Here is an 18,336-nt window from a genome sequence, read left to right as displayed (position 1 = left end):
GGGGCTGGGGGGAGATAGCGATCTCCCTGCAGCCCATTGCTGCAAAAGACGTCGGGGGAAGCGGGGAATCGAAGCGCTTCGCTTCCCGCTTCCCCCGACCTCTTCTGAAGCAAGGGGCTGGGGGGAGATAGCGATCTCCCCCCAGCCCCTTGCTTCAGAAGAGGTCCGGGGGAAGCGGGAAGCGAAGCGCTTCGCTTCCCCGCTTCCCCCGGACGTCTTTTGCAGCTGTTCCGAAGTGGGGAGGGGGGGCGGGGACACCTTCTGAAGGCGGGCAGGGGGCGAAAGTCTTTGTCCCCCCTGCCTGCCTTCCTCCGCTGTCCGGGGCGATTTTAAAATGCCGCCCGCCAGCATTTTAAGATCGCCCCGGACAGCGGAGAAGTCCTCCGCTGTCCCAGGGTTTTTTTAAAATGCTGGGGGTAGGAAGAAAAGCCCTTGTCCCCCCCCCAGCCTTCAGAAGAGGTCCGGGGACAGACTGTCCCCGGACCTGGTCTGAAGGCGGTTTCCCTAGGAACGCATTAATTGATTTTCAATGCATTCCTATGGGAAACCGTGCATCGCAAGACGAAAAAACCGCAAGACGAAGAGAATTGCGGAACGAATTAATTTCGTCTTGCGAGGCACCACTGTATTCAAAGTCGCCATTCTAGAGAAGAAAACATCCACTTACAAGTAACAAGCAATTAAGGTCCATAATCTAACAGTTCAGATGACAATACACCTCACAAAAGTCTACTGTGCTACACCAAGCACAATGCCGCAATTCTCCCAATGAGAACGACATGGGTGAAAGGAAAAGAAGCCTTGAATTACGGTGCACTGAAAATGATTATGGGCTGGAACAGCTTGTCACAAGTGAGTGCATCTCTTGCTTAAGATGACCACCTGGTCTCTGCACTAAGAGGGATTTTAGACACCTGCAGTTATCCATATCAAGTTCCTCAAATAGTTGCATTTATAAATAATTTGGATCTCTGCAAGGCTACCTACGTTAGCTACCTTTCCATTCTAGCAGATGATAAAAAGGATGGGGCCATTCAGAATCATTTAACCCATAGCATGCTATTATAGGAAAGGTGGTAGGACCTGGGTTTTCCTTGATCACTTTCATCAAAGCCCTGTGAGGCCCTAAGACGTCACCATGTCGTGCTTCAAAGGAAGGATTTATTGGCAGAAGTCAGGTAAGCCACATGCCTAGGCCCATTCCTTTTTGCCAACAAGCCCCCACTCTGCCTGAGCCACTTAACTGTACTGTATTATGCACGTTGAGCAAGACTGACAGGCAAGAGTGGCTGGATCTATGTACCATTGTGGTAAAGTGGCCACACCAACTATTGCCACTATGGGAGCACCACAGAAACTGGGCTGCACTACAGAACAAGTTGGATGCTAAAACTCGGCTCTGCTGAGAATGCCCTGAACATGTGGAGAGTACCTTTCCAGTATTACTTAGTAACCAGCTATCCCACACTCTTGAGAACAGGGCGGTCTTCTAAGGCAAAGAACTTGCTTCCAATTGGCATTGGATACTTGATGCAACCATTTAAACAGAAGAGTGGTCATGGCCAAGACCCATACCTCCCTCCACAGACTGAACATTATCCAGTTTCCGGGTTGCGTGTCAATAGCTGAACTATGGAAAAGGTTGATCTTGGCCACTGACATGATGCTCTTAAAGGCATATGTCTCCAAGGGATATGAAAGAACTAAGGTGGAAGAAGCATCAGCACTTGCCTCTCTCTTGAAGCTGGCAATTTTCCTGACCTACTCCCCTGACCCCCCAATACCTCCAACTGTAGATAGTGAACAAAGCAAGATGGGGAAATCCTGTACCTAAAAGCTAGACAGAGGTTAGCTGGGGGGGGGGGGCTTCAACTAATGGAGCCATACAGTACTAGGAACGATTCATCCACCCAAGGCCTACTTGATGGAAGAAGACCAAGATGATTCCAGACAGAACACTTTCAGAAACACTGGTAGTCCCCATTTCTCATCCCTGGCAGTCCAAATGGCAAATGAAGAGCTAGAAGAATTGGCACAGCTCCAAAGAGTTGTACAGGAAGCGGCAGGGAACACAACTCACAACACACAGCTCCTCTAGTTTGTGATGTCTTATCTCTTCTTCCTTTCCAGTTTAGCTCTACGCTATGTAATCACCTCTAGGCAATGCAGTAGCTAAGCTTTCTACACTGGCAGTGGGAGACAGCAAAACAGCTAGCAAAATAGCAGGAACAGAAACTACTAAGCTCTGATACAACTCTTAGCATTTTGGCTCCAAAAGACAACATCTCTCTTAAAATTAAGAATAACTCTGAATGCCTTGGAGACCAGCAGTGGGGAAGTACCGAAAACATGGGGGGCTGAAATTGTAACTACAACTTGTAAGAACAGGGTTTACTAAAGCCTAGCCGGGGGGGGGGGGGGGGGCTTACACACAAACCTGCCAATTTCCTATAAATAATCATAGACTTATAGAATTATAGAGTTGGAAGGGACCCTAAGGGTCATCTCTTCCAACTCCCTGCATACAACACCGTTTTGCTCAAATCATTCTTTATTTTTATTATTTGGCATGCCCCTAGCAAATGAGAGGGGCTTCTATACAGCTGGACAGACTTTCTTCCAGGCTTGACAACTCATTGCATCTGACACCTCATTTTGTCCATTTATTCTGCCGGAAGCAAGCAAGCATAAACAGGCGAGGGCGCAAAGATCGCTGCTGTAAAGCAAAGAAGTGCCACCAGGTCTAGGCACCTCTGGGGAGCCAGCACTGGCTCTGATCTCATAGCTCCATTGCTTGAACAACCATGGTTTAAAGCAACAACTTAGTACTTGGAAAAATTAATTCAGAGAGACGCAGAGCCGATTTCCCCAAGACTCAAAACAAATTGGAACACCAACATTTGAACTTATAATGTAAAGATATCTGCTGCCTGAGGAAAATGTTCACCTTTCAAATCAGGACTGGGGACGCAGGAGTTTCTGATGGGTGGGTGTAACAATAAGCATTCACTTAAATGGATTGTATGAGGTCAAGAACAGACAAAATATTTAATTCCACCCCTCCTTACAATAAAAGAGCAAATAACTGCCCAATGGGGAAGTTTCCGAGCATCCTAATCTAAATGACATACCTTGAAACCAAGCAAAGTAATTTTATTCTAAGTTAAGCAAAAAGAAAAAGGTTTCAACTTTCCTCTGCCATGACTGCAGCTTTGACTTTGTTTCTATTGTAAATACTGATGGTATTTCTACCCTGGAACAAACAAGCAAAAACAATCCAACCAACAACCATACAGAATCATTTTTATTGATCATTTGGCAGACAGTTTGGCACAAAGAAATGTACCAAACTTAGGAAGTCACATTACTTTCTGCAACCCTAAGCAGCAACAGTATTTTAGCCATTTTAAGAGTTAACTACAATATACTCTATATCTGTGAAACAATGGTCCTAATACACAAGGAAAAAGCAGAATCTCTTAAGCAGCTCTGGATTCATTTCCACAGTATGCATTGCCCACTTCAAGGGAAGTCTACCTATTTGATTGTTGGAAATGTAGCTGCTGCCTGAGTGCCAGGAAAATCCATAAATCACCACGAGAAGACATATTAACAACTGTCTCTTTTCTCATTCACTTCCTGAACAGAGCTATCCATTTGGTTGCTTAGTTTAGGCATGCTGCGACTGATTCATTCAATCACTTATTAACATAGTTAAAGCAATTAACAAAAAAAAGTGAAGACAAACAACTGATATCACTACTGCAAAAAAAGGGACACCAAAAATCTGTTCCTGCTTGCAGCTCAACAAATACAAGCTACTTTACTCATCAGAACTCAACTCAAAATTGCTTTAGTGTGCCGTCTGTTATAACAAACCAAAACCATGTAAGATAAATAACATACAATAAAGATTTAGGGTTGCACCCAGTGCAGTGCTACACAATGTGTTTCATCAGCCCAGGGATCCCCACTTGCACAACTCCTTGCACCCCACCCTTCAAATCTGTTCTGGGTTTCCTTCCCAAGATGTTAGTTGGATACCACCCTTAAAAGCTATTTTCAAAGCTTTTCTAAAAAGTTCAACAAAGGAGACATTTTGTATATGCTACCTGGTCTTCCTCCTCATCCTCCTCATCTTCTGCCAAACGCTGCCTGCCCACCTCGTAGAGCCTGCAGACAGTATCCATGTTCATGGCATCCATGCTTCCTTGGTTCTGAAACAGGAACCAGATACCAGGTATGGTAGATTAGCTTCCATCCAACATGCTGGACTGACAAATTCAGCAACACCACCTGCATCATCATCATCATCTCTCCATCCCAGTTACACACCTACACTTACAATTGAACAGCTGTTTGATTACCTTGCTTGGTTCTTGTAATGCAAGAAAAATACATTTACCTCAATCACCGCCAAGTAACAGTCCTTTGTGTCTGTACACAGGTCAAATATGTTCCTTTTCACATCTATGGTGGCTGGAAAAGAACACATGTTTTAATCCACATTTAGCCAAGACAAAAGATGCTGAAAGCCAAAAAAGAAACAAAGAAAACCTCAAAAAATTGAGAAATGTATTAAATCATCAAATTGTAAAGTTGGAAGGGACCACAAGAGTCATCTAGTCCAACACTCTGTAATGCAGGAATCTTTTGCCCAACATGGGGCTCAAATCCACGACTCTGAGATTAATAATCTTATGCTCTGACTAAACTAACCATGTGCCTAACAGTCTATCACCTTCTTCAGAGCAAAAACATTTTTCTTGCACTAACAGGGTGATTCATTCAAAGCTACAGGGAAAAACATATCAGGCATAGTGTAACCTTTTAATAAATCTCTCCACAATGAGCATCATTTCAAAGCATTGCCTTGTTTTACATATATAGATGGGGAGGAGGGTTCTGGTCCTCTTGGTGCAGCCCCTTCTTTCCCTAGCTGTTCACAAGGAAATCCTTTTTGGTGAAGCTGAACCACAACTGCATTCTTAAAAGGAGGTGTAATGATATCTATGGCCGTTTCTCCAGGAAGCAAGCTAGAAGCTTTCTGCAAAGAAAGTGAAAGTAATATACAGTGGTACCTCAGATTAAGTACTTAATTCGTTCCGGAGGTCCGTTCTTAACCTGAAACTGTTCTTAACCGGAAGCACCACTTTAGCTAATGGGGCCTCCCACTGCCGTCGTGCCGCCGGAGCACGATTTCTGTTCTCATCCTGAAGCAAAGTTCTTAACCCAAGGTACTATTTCTGGGTTAGCAGAGTCTGTAACCTAAAGCGTATGTAACCTGAGGTACCACTGTACGTAGTTTTGCTCAATATAAATTCAGGTAAGCGCAAGCACGATCTTTACCAATTGGTTTGTAGTCTGTTGCATTGAAAGTCCTGAAAGATGATCCAAAGGGACTCCGCATCCTCTCTTCCAGAAGATCATCTTCATCGTCGGCCTGCAACATTGCTGATCAAGGGGGAAAGGTGTTTAAGTAAGCAGTTTCTGATGGTCTAAAATTGTTTTAGGAGCATAGGAAAGTGCCTTTTACTGAGCCAGGCCAATAGTCCATCTAGCTCAGTACTGTACATACTGATTGGCAGCAGCACACCATGGTTACAGGCAGATGGCATTGTCAGCTCAACCTGGAAATGCGGGAGACTGAAGCTGGTGCCTTCTGCATGCAAAGCACATGTGACACTGAAACATGGAGAATGGAACCAACTAGAGCAGCCTTCCCCAACCCGGTGCCCTCCAGATGTTTGGGATTATGAATCCCATAGCCCCTGACCCTTGGGCTATGGTGGCTAGGGCTGAAGAAAAGTAATCCAAAACATTTTGAGAGCAAAAAGTTGAAGAAGGCTACCATAGACCATTGGACTGGCACATTCAGAAAAAGGATAGAGAAATTGTAGCGTTTTTCTCTGAAGAATTTGAGCTACCTATTGAATAAATATGAACAGGCTTTGAGTTGGGAAGGATGGGCTTGAGAGCAAAGAAAACTGACTAGGTGAGTAAGGCTGCATTGGCAGGAAGAGGAAGGAACAAGTGGGGAAACGGATAATCTGGAAGAGGGAACAAGATACCAGGATAACAGCAAGAAGTGCTAGAAAATGAGGTGAAGGAGGAACCAAACAGAGCATCTATGCAAGGCCCCTGGGAACCAGCAAGCATCCTTTCTGTATTTCTACAAGTAGCAGAAACTAACCAGTCAGTCAAACCGCTGACAAGTTCCAGCCCACCTTTGGAACTCTGCAGAAAGACTTTGCACTCCCTGTTGAGACCCAGCACACAGCTGAGCCAGGAGCCTTTTTTTAAAGTGACAAAACATGCAATTCTGCATGCCTTGGCTATGTATGTTTTTGTTAACTACCACAAAGTAACATAGGAACAGGCATCTTACTAATGGGCATCTTACCTCCATACATGACTGTTCCAGTATGGTTGAAGACTACACGGCACTGATCCAAGGCTGGCACTGTGTGTAGCAAGTGGAAAGTTCGCAGGTCCCACTGGGGAACGTGTTAGGGAAGAATCCACGCAATCATCTATTGCAATACCTGCAGCAGCAATTAGCATATAAATAATGCCAAATATATTGTTGTAGATGTTACAGAAAACGCCAGTGGCAAAGCTGCCACCAAGATCAAGCAGGACTTCCCAATATCTAGGACTTCCTCTAGCCCAGCCTTCTCCAAGCAAGTGTCGTTGTTTTGGATTAGAACTCTCGTCAGTGCCAACTTGCATGGCTAATGGTCTGCATTGTGAGATCAGGGATGATGGCACTAGGTTACAGAAGGCTGGTCTACTCCTACACTTAGGTCTGATTGTCCCATCTTCCTCCCTGGCCTAATTCCAAACTGCCACCCTCATTAATATTTGAAAATCAGACAACAATGACTCTCTGAATTCAACTTTACAATATTGCCTTGCAAAGCGCTTTGTCCTAGCCACTTTGAACAGGAGGACCCAAATTGGCATTGCAATATGCGCAGCCAACAAACTTACTAATCCAAGCTACTGCCCTATCTTGAAGAATCCTATTACTGCATTTCATCTGATAAAACAAGAAACATTACACCACATTCTGCAATCATTTGTTCAGCACGCCAAGCTCCCCAAGATCATTGTGTGAGTCACAGCTCAGGCACAAAGGATACAATTTCTGTGTTGACTATGACTTCCAGCCCATTTGGATGAAAAACACCACTGATGGTCATGTTGAATTTATCAAACTTGTGAATAGCCTGTGCAGAGCGGACATCCCAAAGGACGCCATCATTTAAGACAAGGTCGTCTGTGGGGTTAAAAGTGGCACAATTCTTCTTGTAGTTGTTTGCAAGATCTGGATTAAACAGAGTTAACAGCTTGTTGCCAGTCTGAATATCATAGATCTTTTGGATTAAAAAGAAGAAAAGAAAATAGTCAAGATCTGCAATTCATTTGCATCTAAAGAGAACAAAAGTATGTGCAATAGTGTCAAAATCATTTTTTGCAGACAACCACCTGCCTTGAGTTTGCTCATTCACCTTGAAAAGAGTTTACAAGTTCATGATCAGTCTCTGTGGGAGTGCTCAGTGCATTCATTCTGTATTCTGACAATGCCCAGAAATCATTACAGACACTACTGGGTTGGAGAGAAATCAAAGGGCATTACAGTGGTACCTCCGGTTACGAACAGGATCTGTTCCAGAGGCCTGGCCGTATCCCGAAATCTTCGTAACTGGAAGCGCCTGTTCTGCGCATGCGCACAGCACCGTAGAGCGCTTCTGTGCAGGTGGCAAACCCGCTTCCGGGTTTGCCACGTTCACAACCCGAAAGTTACGTTACCCGAAGGTAACGTAACCCAAGGGACCACTGTACTGCATAAAGCCTACCTACAGTAAGGTTAAGAGGCAGATAGTATGCTTCATTTGCTAGCTTATGTAACAGTATGTGAATTATTTGCATTGCTACCTACTGCCATGTTAGGAGTACATTTTAAGAATTCTAAGAAGGGTTGTCTCTTCCTAGATTCCCACAGTCACCAATCAAGGAAAACAAGTAGCAGGAACCTCACAAGTATCGAAGAGTCACCTGCATTTATTTCCTAGCTCTTGAATTGAATCATTTTTACCATACCTTGATACTCTCAACAACCAAGTGTCCCTTAAATTTACACAATCCTCTTTTTAAAAAGCAGCAAAAGAATAAACAAACACTGTAAAATGGCACTACACTGTTTTTTTTTAATAACTAAAGATACAAACGTATCAAACAAAGGACCAAACCTGTGTTGTTCCATAGGTGTAGCTATGTTAGCATGTCACAGCAAAATCAGTTAAGAATTTTGTAGCACCCTTAAAAACTACTGATTACAGAATAAGCTTTTATAAGATGGATCCTAGTCTACAGAAGCCTATGCCATAAAAATATGCTAGTCTTTTAACATGCTACAGGGTCAGTGTGCTGTAAATTTAAGAAAACAATTTAATTTTTATTTCAGCTGCTTTTCATAAATTGCTGCAGATTCACTGCTTTTTACTTCTGCGCTCTGTGTAGCACTTTGCGCACAGCTCATACTAAATAGTAATATTGCTAATCTGTACATTCTGCTTCAGTACAGGAATGTTTCCTGTGATTTCTTCAAATTTTAAATGAGTCAACCAAGAACAACCTTTCACAAGTCGCGTAAGCTATCCAAAACTGGTAATGCATGACGTTTCTAGAGCAGTGTAACCTAAGGAGCACATCCACTACTGCTCATTTACGATGGAAATTTCTTTCTTAATTGCCAGAGAATGTGCAAACTGACCAAGAAGTAAAGGCCGCTGCTCAGAAAACTGTGGTGCAAAGTCTCAATCCATTACAGGGGGGGAAATCCCTAACTGAGATTAGGGGTCGTGGGTAATGAAATAAAGAGACTACCATAAAGGATTCCATGTACCACATGTTGGAAAAAGCATCACAAAATGAAAAGTTACCATTCTGACATATATGCTAAAAAGATTTTTGCAGACTTGTTTTCTTTAAAATTATTTTCATATAGATGCTTAACTGGAAATCAGACCATACTCTGAACATTTGAATTTGTTTCTTTTACCCTTCTCTCAGATACATTTTATGTACAGGATCCTTTAAACACTAATTTCCCTTTGCCAAAGCTAAGAATAAATTTTTTTAGCTTGTTGCCTCCCAAATGACCAGATCATGAGGTAAGATCAGATTTCTTTTGAAAGCTAAGATAAATAACATAGCAGAGCAACATAGAAATAATACTTTGTTTAAATGCAAATATATAGGGAAATCAACAAAAGGGCAAGGAAATTTGTGAAGAATTTGAATAGATTTATGCTTTATGACATTTGTCTTCCTAAAGTAAGACAGTCCCCGAGATTATCTCTGCTTGACACTGCCACCTTCAGATTGCTTCTAACTCCTCAGAACAAAGAATATTTGATATGTTATACTAGAAAAGTAAAATTACTGGTTCATTTTCATTCATCCTGAAATAAAGTACAGATTCTCTTTAAAATTTCTAACAATTTATTTTTAAACTAATGAGGAAACATTAAATTATATATCGGGGGGGGGAATAATTTCCAGGTGAATGTGTCCTAGGAAACAATCCAGAAAATGTCCTTTATGATGAATCAACTAGGCTAGGCATTATAGATCCCCAAAGGAAGGGAAGGCAGAACACCTAGGAGGGGCCCAGGTTTCACCATTGGACATTAATGAGCCAATGAGGTCAAACGTCATCTAATCCAGACTCCATAAAGCAAGTTCCATCACCAGATCCATCCATGGCACATTTGAACTAATTGCTAGATCTCTTTCAAGCAACATCAGAGCTTCGTATCTGAAGAAGTGTGCATGCACACGAAAGCTCATACCAATAACTAACTTAGTTGGTCTCTAAGGTGCTACTGGAAGGAATTTATTTATTTATTTATTTATTTATTTATTTATTAAATTTTGTTTTGATCAGAGCTTAGTTAGCCCTCTCTAACTCATTTACCGTATTTTTCGCTCGATAACACGCACCTGACCATAACACGCACATAGTTTTTAGAGGAGGAAAACAAACAAACAAAAATCTGAATGAAACAGTGGATGTATCATTTTTGTGCTTCATGCTGTGGCCACAGACATGTGATTTGACGGTGAGTTTGGGGTAGCCCAATGCAAAGATCCTGAGGATCCATGTGGATCCATGCTTTGTAACCACGTTTTTGTACCATTGCAGCCCCAGGCAACAGTGGGTGCGTGATTTTTTGGTGCAGGCTGTAGCCATGGACATGCTATGTGATCTGATGGTGAATTTGGGGTGACCCAATGCAAAGATCCTGAGGATCCATGTGGATCCGTGCTTTGTAACCACGTTTTAAGTGGGGAGGGAAGGAAAAACATAGAAGGGACAAGGAGCACCGAGAGGGGTGTGCGGAGAAGCAGCTGGCTAAGAATGCAGGAGAGGGGTTTAACCGGAGGGAGGAAAGGAAGGCAAAAGTTTCCCCCACGCACCCACCCAAGCAAGCCAGCTCTCTCTCTCTCCCCCACCTGCATGTTGCAGCACCAGAGCACAGAGAGGAATTAGAAGGACGCTCTGCTTTCCCCTCTGCTTGCCTGGAGGGGAGGGGTTTTCTCTGTTCTTTGTTCCGTTTGAACAAACACAGTAACAAACAGAAGCGGGTGGCCAGTAAGACCCTGAGGCAGAATGCAGGAAAGCAGCAGCTTCCTCTTTTCAAGGCTTCCCTTCTCCGGACGATTGATATTTGCCTGATTTTTGCCTTCACTCGCGCCAGTCGGCTCCAGGGACCACACATTCGCTCAATAACACGCACAGACATTTCCCCTTACTTTTTAGGAGAAAAGAATCTGCGTGTTATAGAGGGGAAAATACGGTACACAGCACTTCTGTTACGTAATAGCTATGGTTGGGCTACTGAATTTCATTTTTTATTTCAGTTCACCAAACCTGTTCAGTATTAATCTCATCCTATTCCGCCGAGGATGATGAATCTGTGATCCTTTAGATGTTGATAAGACTACAACTTCCATTAGTCCCAGCCAGCATGGCAAACGATCAGGTTTGATGGGAACTGTGGACCCATAACATTTGGAGCACCACGAGTTCCTCATCCCTACTCTACGCAATGTTTCAACGTTCTTCCCATAAGAAATGATTCTGGCATGCAAATGGCTACAACATGCTTACACAGAGAATATTAAATTGGCTTCGGAGATTTTAAAAGTGATACTTACATGGGCAATGTCCCCCTTTGTGCCAATAACCCTGTCCTGAGAGTGCTTACTGAATTCCACATAGTGGTCGTCTGTGAAGGAATGCCTGCACAGGAGAATCAAATGTTCAATACGCAGTAAGAGATCAAAGCAACAGTGTTTCTCAACAGTCATTTTGTGCACCTTTTAATGTATTATTGCATCACATAATACAGAATATACTGGTTCTTGAGCTAATCATAAAATATAGTCACTCCTCTGCTACTATAAAACCCAGCTATACTCACTACTAGGGCAATCTTTACCTATCTGTCATCTGCCTGATATGCATTCAAAGAAGTCCATAGGATTATAGTCTCTTAACAGATTGCTCCTTTAATGGTCTAGTCTATCGGGGTAATGAAAACACAATAAAGAGCATACATACTTGGTTTCAAAGACAGACTTCATTCCCCACAATGCAGAAAGAGGCTGGCTCCAAGATGCAGATGTCAGCAGTAAAGAGCCGTCCTGCAGTTTAGGGGAGACAACAAAGAAGCAAAAGTGTATCGTTATTATGCGTGTGGATGTATTCTTATTTAGCAGGATGTTGGGGAAAATTTCCTGCCATTTTGTTCTGGGAAGTAAGAAAGCCATCAGAGCTGCCAATTGTGCCACGATGCAAACAACGTTTTGGGTAGGTAACAATATTGGCAGTCCAACGGCCAACATCACCACATTTGTCAAGCAGGTAAACCCAACAATCATCTCATCAGTCGTTTGGGGTACATGGCCACTCCAAATGACCTGTTCTGAGCAAAGCTTCATTATCATCATCATCATCATCATCACCAGCAGCAGCAGCAGCAACTGCTGGGAATCCCTAGTGGGAGAGAGTTGCTGTGGCACTTGTGTCCTGCCTCCAGGCTTCCTCTAGACATCTGGTTGGCAACTTGTGAGAACAGGATGCTGAGCTAGATGTGTCTTTGGCTTGATCCAACAGGGCTCTTATGTTCTTATAATGCACAGCAGCATGGGGAAGTGAGCTTTTCACAAGATTAACCTCGAACAAAAGTAGCCAAAATGGTGCTTTCCAAATGGTGTGACTACATTCCTGACCATTGGCCATTCTAGCCAACACTGATGGATAGTTGTCACCCATAAAACCTGGACAGCACCCCATTGGCTTACAACTGTGAGAACTGTCACTTAGAATCAGAGAATTGTAGAGTTGGAAGGGAACAAATGGGGTCATCTAGTCCAACCCCCTGCAATGCAGGAATCTTTCACCCAACATGGGGCTCGAACCCACGGCCCTTAGATTAAGAGTCTCATGCTCTATCGACTGAGTGGGTAATTGTATCCCTTAACAAATTGATTTGTGGAAAATGAGTGCCTTGCAAACAGGGACTGGTCTTCTAGAATCAATCTCTCCCGCAAACTTTCATACTTTCAGATTTAATAGAAAAGCATTTTTCCTGTTTAAATACATATTAAACCCATCAGCCTCATCTCCCTCCCAAATACTGTTGTTGTTGTTGTTGTTGTATCCATGCACAACGACTGATCTCTCTTCCCCGCCATGAAATACTGGATGAGACTGAAACTGACAGGTAACATTTTGCCTCTCCCCTTGCTTATAATTCTGTATTACTCACAAGCGACTTGAATAATAATATACTGGAAATTTGGAGACCTATGACAAATTACAGAAAGCAATCACTAAAAATTCCCACTTACACTAATATATTCACACCATAACACCCAATGGAAGGGTACACTGTAGTAAGGTAAAGGTAAAGGACCCCTGGAAGGTTAAGTCCAATCAAATTTGTCTATGGGGTGCAGTGCTCATCTCTGCTTTCAGGCTGAGGGAGCTGACGTTTGTCCACAGACAGGTTTCCAGGTCATGTGGCCAGCATGACTAAACCGCTACTGGCGCAACGGAACACAGTGATGGAAGCCAGAGTCCACAGAAATGCCGTTTACCTCTCTTTGCAGCGGTACCCATTTATCTACTTGCTCTGGTGTGCTTTCAAACTGCTAGGTTGGCAGGAGCTGGGACAAGATGGCAAAGTGAGAGGAACTTAGGGGACAGAGTATGAAGCATGTCTTGTTTACAAACAATCCCAAATTAGAGGAGAGGTTTATGTTCTTTCCTGGCTTAGCTCTGCATCCTGATTCTGAAGGGAGACTTGACTAACCCCTGTATCATTCATGAAGCCTAGAACCACAAGGTTGTTGTGATGCAGAGGCCCATGCTGCTATGTTACTGTTCCTTACCCTGGAAGGCTCAAGGTGTGTGATGGCAGAGTTGTGGCACTTATAGCTGGCCTCCTCCTGCCCACTGAAGACGTTGTAGAGTTTCAGGTGCCCCGTGCAAGTGCCCAGCATCAGGAATCGCTCCCGCGCAGAAAATGCACAACACGTGAAGCCACTCTCATCTTCATTTGCTTCCCGGAACACAGAAATTGGACGGAACCTGGGAAATCAAAGTGCAGCTGAGTAAGAAAGCGAGAGGATTGGCAAATGACCAAACGAAAATGAAGCTTAAAAACTGTATACGATAAATTGCTAGGTTGGAAGTCATGACTGTCATCTAAAGGGAATGGAAATATCTATGAATGCTCTGAACGTGGAAGATGCTGGAGAAAACTGTCAGTAGATGGAAAAACAAGGAATGGGACACAAAGCCACAGGTTTCGTCCAAAATGCATATGGGTACTCAAGTCTACCTTTTGGAAAGCTGGATCCGAAGATTCAAAGGAATTGAGAAAAAGCATCCTGCTTACCTGCTGAATATAAGGTGCCTATCAAAGCAGCCGCCATCCACCCCGCCGTACTTTGGAAAGGCCGCCCTGCGTGACAGCCGCGAGGTAAAGTTAGTTGGCGCTTGGCGCCTCTGTTTTGGCTCAGGACACTGGTGGGGTGTAAAAAGAGAGAAAGGAGGGCAAGTGGCCACAGGGTTCTTGCAGCGAGCATGCTGTTCCCTAAGGTACTCTGTGATTATACTGTCCAGTGTGGGAGGGGAAGGGAGGTGCCTGTCCAGCTGCTTTTTGATAGCTGGGCTCTGGCTGTAGGCGCCATGGTCTGATTTTTGCCGAAGCACTCTGATTTTCCTGCCATTGCAGGGAGACGGCCTCTCTCGAACAAAGCTAATCCTGCCAATCACTGGAGAGCTGGTGGCCTGAGATGGCCCTGGGAGAGCAAGCGAGCCCTGGCAGGCAGTCTGCCTTGGCTGGGCATGGACAGAGGAAGCAGCGGGAACTACAGAAGGGTGGTTAGTCAACCGGGCAGAAATGCCATTCGCTATACGAGGGGTACGAGGCAGAGGCACAGGAGAGGCGGCAGCAGGAACAGGGGTGAAGGCGGAGGAATGAGAAGCAGCCGTCATGGGTAGATCCGCCTCCTTGGTAAGGATGGTAGCAGTTTCTCCCAGCCCTTTAGAGATGAGATGGTTCCTGATCAAAAGCAGCAGCTCCTTCTCGGGAAACGAAATCCTCGACTGAGCCACAACGTCTGCTTTCTGAAGTCGAGCCAAGGAGACGTCTGTCCCAATCAGCAAGGGTTTCCCAGAGACCCGCTCAATCAGCTCAGCGGCATACTTGCAAAACTTCACGTGCTCGCTGCGCTTATCCTGGAGCACAGGCTCTTTCATCAGCTGCTGGATCTGGCAGCTGCTGAAGAGAGGCAACTTGCTGATGATCTGCCGGACCGTACTGCTCCGGGACAACCCCACCAAGGCTTTGCAGGCCAACGCTCGGATCTGGTCGGCATCTGTAATGGGCATTTTCACAGACAGCAGAGACAGCAGCACTTTGATGCCGTTGTTGGACTGCACTACGTTCCACATCTTGGCCAGGGTGTGCTCGCCACTCCTGGGTGCCTGGGGGAGCATCCGGCGTGGGGTGCCAGAGATGAATTTGCCAATGCTGGAGATGCGGTTATCTGGGCCGCACACACAGTTAATAATAATCTGAAGGGCTGACTTCTGGATTTCTGCATCGTGGATAAAGAATTCTCCTTCAGCAAGCCCCAGGATAATGCTGATACCTAACAAAAATAGGACACATCAGTATATAAGAACCTACGAACAGCCCTGCTGGATGAGGCCTATGGCCTACCTGCTCCAGCTCTCTGGTCTCAGAGCGGTCAACCAGATGTCCGCAAGTTGCCCCAAAGCAGGACCTGAGCAACAGCACCCTCTCCATCCATGATTCCCAGCAAATGGCATTCAAAGGCATCTAGTGCCTCCTGCCTAGTATAGGAGGCAGCGTAACACTTACTGAAAATTTCAGCAACCAGTGAAAAGATTTATAAAGTTAAGGATGGAAACCGACTGAAAAGGTCAAGTTCTACATACCCACAATGGAAATAGAAGTTCCTCCCTCATCCACTGTATCTACCGCCTCTGCTAACTGCAACTGGATTTTAGGAACCACAGTAAGGATGGCCAGAACATCCAGAGCATAACGCACTGTGTCATTCCTAGAAAACGAAAGCAAGTGGTTGTGGAACCCTTTTAAGGCAAAGATCAGCTACACAAAATAACACAAATCCATTACACCAGCAGTCATTCCAGGCTAGAAGAGCGTGCACGTGGGCAGACACTTGCCTGGGGCAAACGACTATGCAAGCAAGCAGCGAGTTACCATGTTCAATTCTCTCACCTAGCATAGTAGGTCTTCCAGTTGCATGCTATTGAAATAAGTTGGAGCATGAGCTGCACACAAGACAGCTTGAGGAAGACCTCTGCTGGATCCCAATAGAGCTGTCCCGGCCCATATTCTATTAGGAACTCCATCATCTCTACAATCTGTTCATGCGTGTAGGAACAAGCCTGAAAGGAGAAGGTAACATTCAAGAAGTCTTTTAACATCATCAATTACTTGTGTGACTTAAGAAAAAGCATGCTCCTTATAGCCAATAGTGGCCTTCGGAAAAGGGAGATCCAGAATTGTGGTGACACTGCAAGTAAAGTCCTGGCCCGCTCACACCTTGAGCATCTAATCTCACAGAGTTGGGACACAGAACAAAGCTTCATCTGCTGATCTCAAGGCTCATGCAGGAGAAAGCAATCCTGAAGACAGGGCTTCAGGCTTAGTATCTATCAGTTTAAAATATTTGAGATTTACCATTCTGCTAAATAAATAAATGCACAAAGAATTCTGAACACAAACACTAAAGGCCAACGATCTAAAAATGTACTAAAATACAGTATGGCAGATTAAAATCCAGGAATAAAAACTATGGATGCTGTTGAAAAGCTTGCCTAAACAGCAGATGGCAGAAAATCCTAAAGGGGGAGGAGGAACAAAGGAACCACCCATGAAAGCTATTTCCACAAGAGGAATGGGGAGGGGCCCTCAAAAAAAAAATTAAGCGCAGTGTGACTGAGCTAGAACTAGCATATTGTGCTCACTACATCCATTTAAAATCAGCTCCACAAAGAACCTGTCAGAAATCAGTCCACGAAACTACCAAAGCACGGACAGAACAAGTCATTCACTTGTGCGCAGGAGCGCAGTCAGTTTATCAGATTTGATTGACATGACTTTTTGACTTTTTTTGCAAGAATATCTAAAGGGTAACAGGATCAGAAAGTTCCTATACCTCTACAAAATATACTACTCACCTTATATGGAGGCTGCGGATGGACCAGGATGCCACCTTCAGTGCGCTGGAGTGACTGCTTCACCTGTTCCACTTTGATGGCAAGATGAGCCTCAAAATACCTGCGCATGGCCATGCAAGTGTGCTTCCCAGTCTGGCGGCTGGCAAAAATCTCATCGTCGCTTAGTAGTGCACCTTGGGTTTGCAGGTTTAAGATATCAAGAGTGCTAATCTACAAGGAAAAAGAAACGTATTTGCCATTATGTTATTTCCCACGCCTAAAGGCTTATGGCCTTATTTTTTCACTCAAATGAAGGAATTAGATCAGTCAAAGAAAACCTGTGCCAAGAAGCTGCTTTAACTGCCAGAGCTTTCAATACATATAGGCAACCTGACAAAGCAACTCTCATAAAATGAGCCAGTTTGTTCATTTGCAATTAAAGAATCACTGTTCACTTTTTAAAAAATATTATGTAACATACCCAGAAAGATTGAATCAGGAAAATGGAGAAGCACAAGGGAAGGAGCGTAATTCCATTTTTACTGGCTTTGTCCTTTACATGCAGTACAGTAAACCAAACTCTCTACTTTAATTGCTAAAGAAGAAACTACCTCAATAATCTGTTCTTCTTATCACCACAGACCATAGTTCTCTTTAAATAGGACTCCTAAGACAGCAGCAAAGATTACTCTTACCTTTACCACTACTATTAACTGCCTGAGGATCTCGGAAATGCTACATGTATTAAGTTGTTTTTAATTACTGTTTAGATTTGTTAGTCACTTTATACCAAAAAGGTATGAAAGTGACTTAACAAAATAAAATCCAAACATATAAAAACAATTAATAATCAGAAAAAGTTAAACCAATGTACAATACAAAGTATCGCATGCTCACCCAATGACAAGATTAGGAGGATAAGTTATAGCCAGTGAAGAGAAGCATGGATAGAAAGTAAGGGAAATATAGGGGAAATATAGATGTCCCAAAGCATGCTGGTGCTGGTAACAGTCACACTGCGGCCATGTTCACACATAATGCTAAAACATGGTTTAATGCTTGGGAGTAAGAGTTCACAAGTGTGACCAAAGCCTAAGACTCGGCACCCACCCTCTCTTCTGCTCACATGGCCAGGAAGAGAAGCTTTGCCAAGCTTCATTTCACTTTCAAATAGCTTTGCTTTAAGGCTTTGTAGAAAAGAGGAATTCTAGTTTACAACAAGGGTTCTTAAGCAGATTTCTATACAGGTTATGAAGATGGCCTTGTGCTGTCTCCCTGCCATCTCCTCCATTCAATCTATTGCAGAGAAGCAGAATATTCTATAAATGATGAAAGAAAGGGAATACCTTATATACCAGCGGTGGGGATCTGCCAACCCGCAGGACTATTTAGGTCCAGCCAGTGGCGTAGCGTGGGGGGTGCAGGGGGGGCCGGCCGCACCGGGCGCAACATCTGGGGGTTAGGATTAGGGGGCGCAAATCCACGGGTTAGGGGGCGCAAATTACTTGCCTTGCCCCGGGTGCTGACAACCCACG

At 44.0% G+C, this 18,336-nt stretch overlaps 1 protein-coding gene across 4 annotated transcripts in view; it reads right to left on the bottom strand.

The window, feature by feature from the left end:
* The window catches only part of DCAF1 (DDB1 and CUL4 associated factor 1), a 61,712-nt gene that overhangs the window by 14,580 nt on the left and 28,796 nt on the right, over positions 1-18,336 (bottom strand). For all 4 annotated transcript variants that reach the window (XM_081177541.1, XM_081177542.1, XM_081177540.1 and 1 more), the window contains exons 11-22: positions 16,823-17,032; positions 15,858-16,027; positions 15,551-15,675; positions 13,980-15,240; positions 13,471-13,669; positions 11,636-11,718; positions 11,230-11,314; positions 7,146-7,379; positions 6,404-6,497; positions 5,350-5,454; positions 4,406-4,479; positions 4,113-4,217 (exon numbers count right to left, since the gene is read on the bottom strand). In XM_081177541.1, coding sequence (XP_081033667.1) covers positions 4,113-4,217; positions 4,406-4,479; positions 5,350-5,454; positions 6,404-6,497; positions 7,146-7,379; positions 11,230-11,314; positions 11,636-11,718; positions 13,471-13,669; positions 13,980-15,240; positions 15,551-15,675; positions 15,858-16,027; positions 16,823-17,032 — 2,745 coding nt within the window. The remainder of the gene's footprint in view (positions 1-4,112; positions 4,218-4,405; positions 4,480-5,349; positions 5,455-6,403; positions 6,498-7,145; positions 7,380-11,229; positions 11,315-11,635; positions 11,719-13,470; positions 13,670-13,979; positions 15,241-15,550; positions 15,676-15,857; positions 16,028-16,822; positions 17,033-18,336) is intronic.

This window comes from Podarcis bocagei (assembly GCF_964188305.1).
Source record: "Podarcis bocagei genome assembly, chromosome: 2".
In the NCBI taxonomy this organism is placed as follows: domain Eukaryota; kingdom Metazoa; phylum Chordata; class Lepidosauria; order Squamata; family Lacertidae; genus Podarcis; species Podarcis bocagei.
Note: the sequence above shows the minus strand (reverse complement) of the source record. Positions and strands in the feature narration are given on the sequence as shown.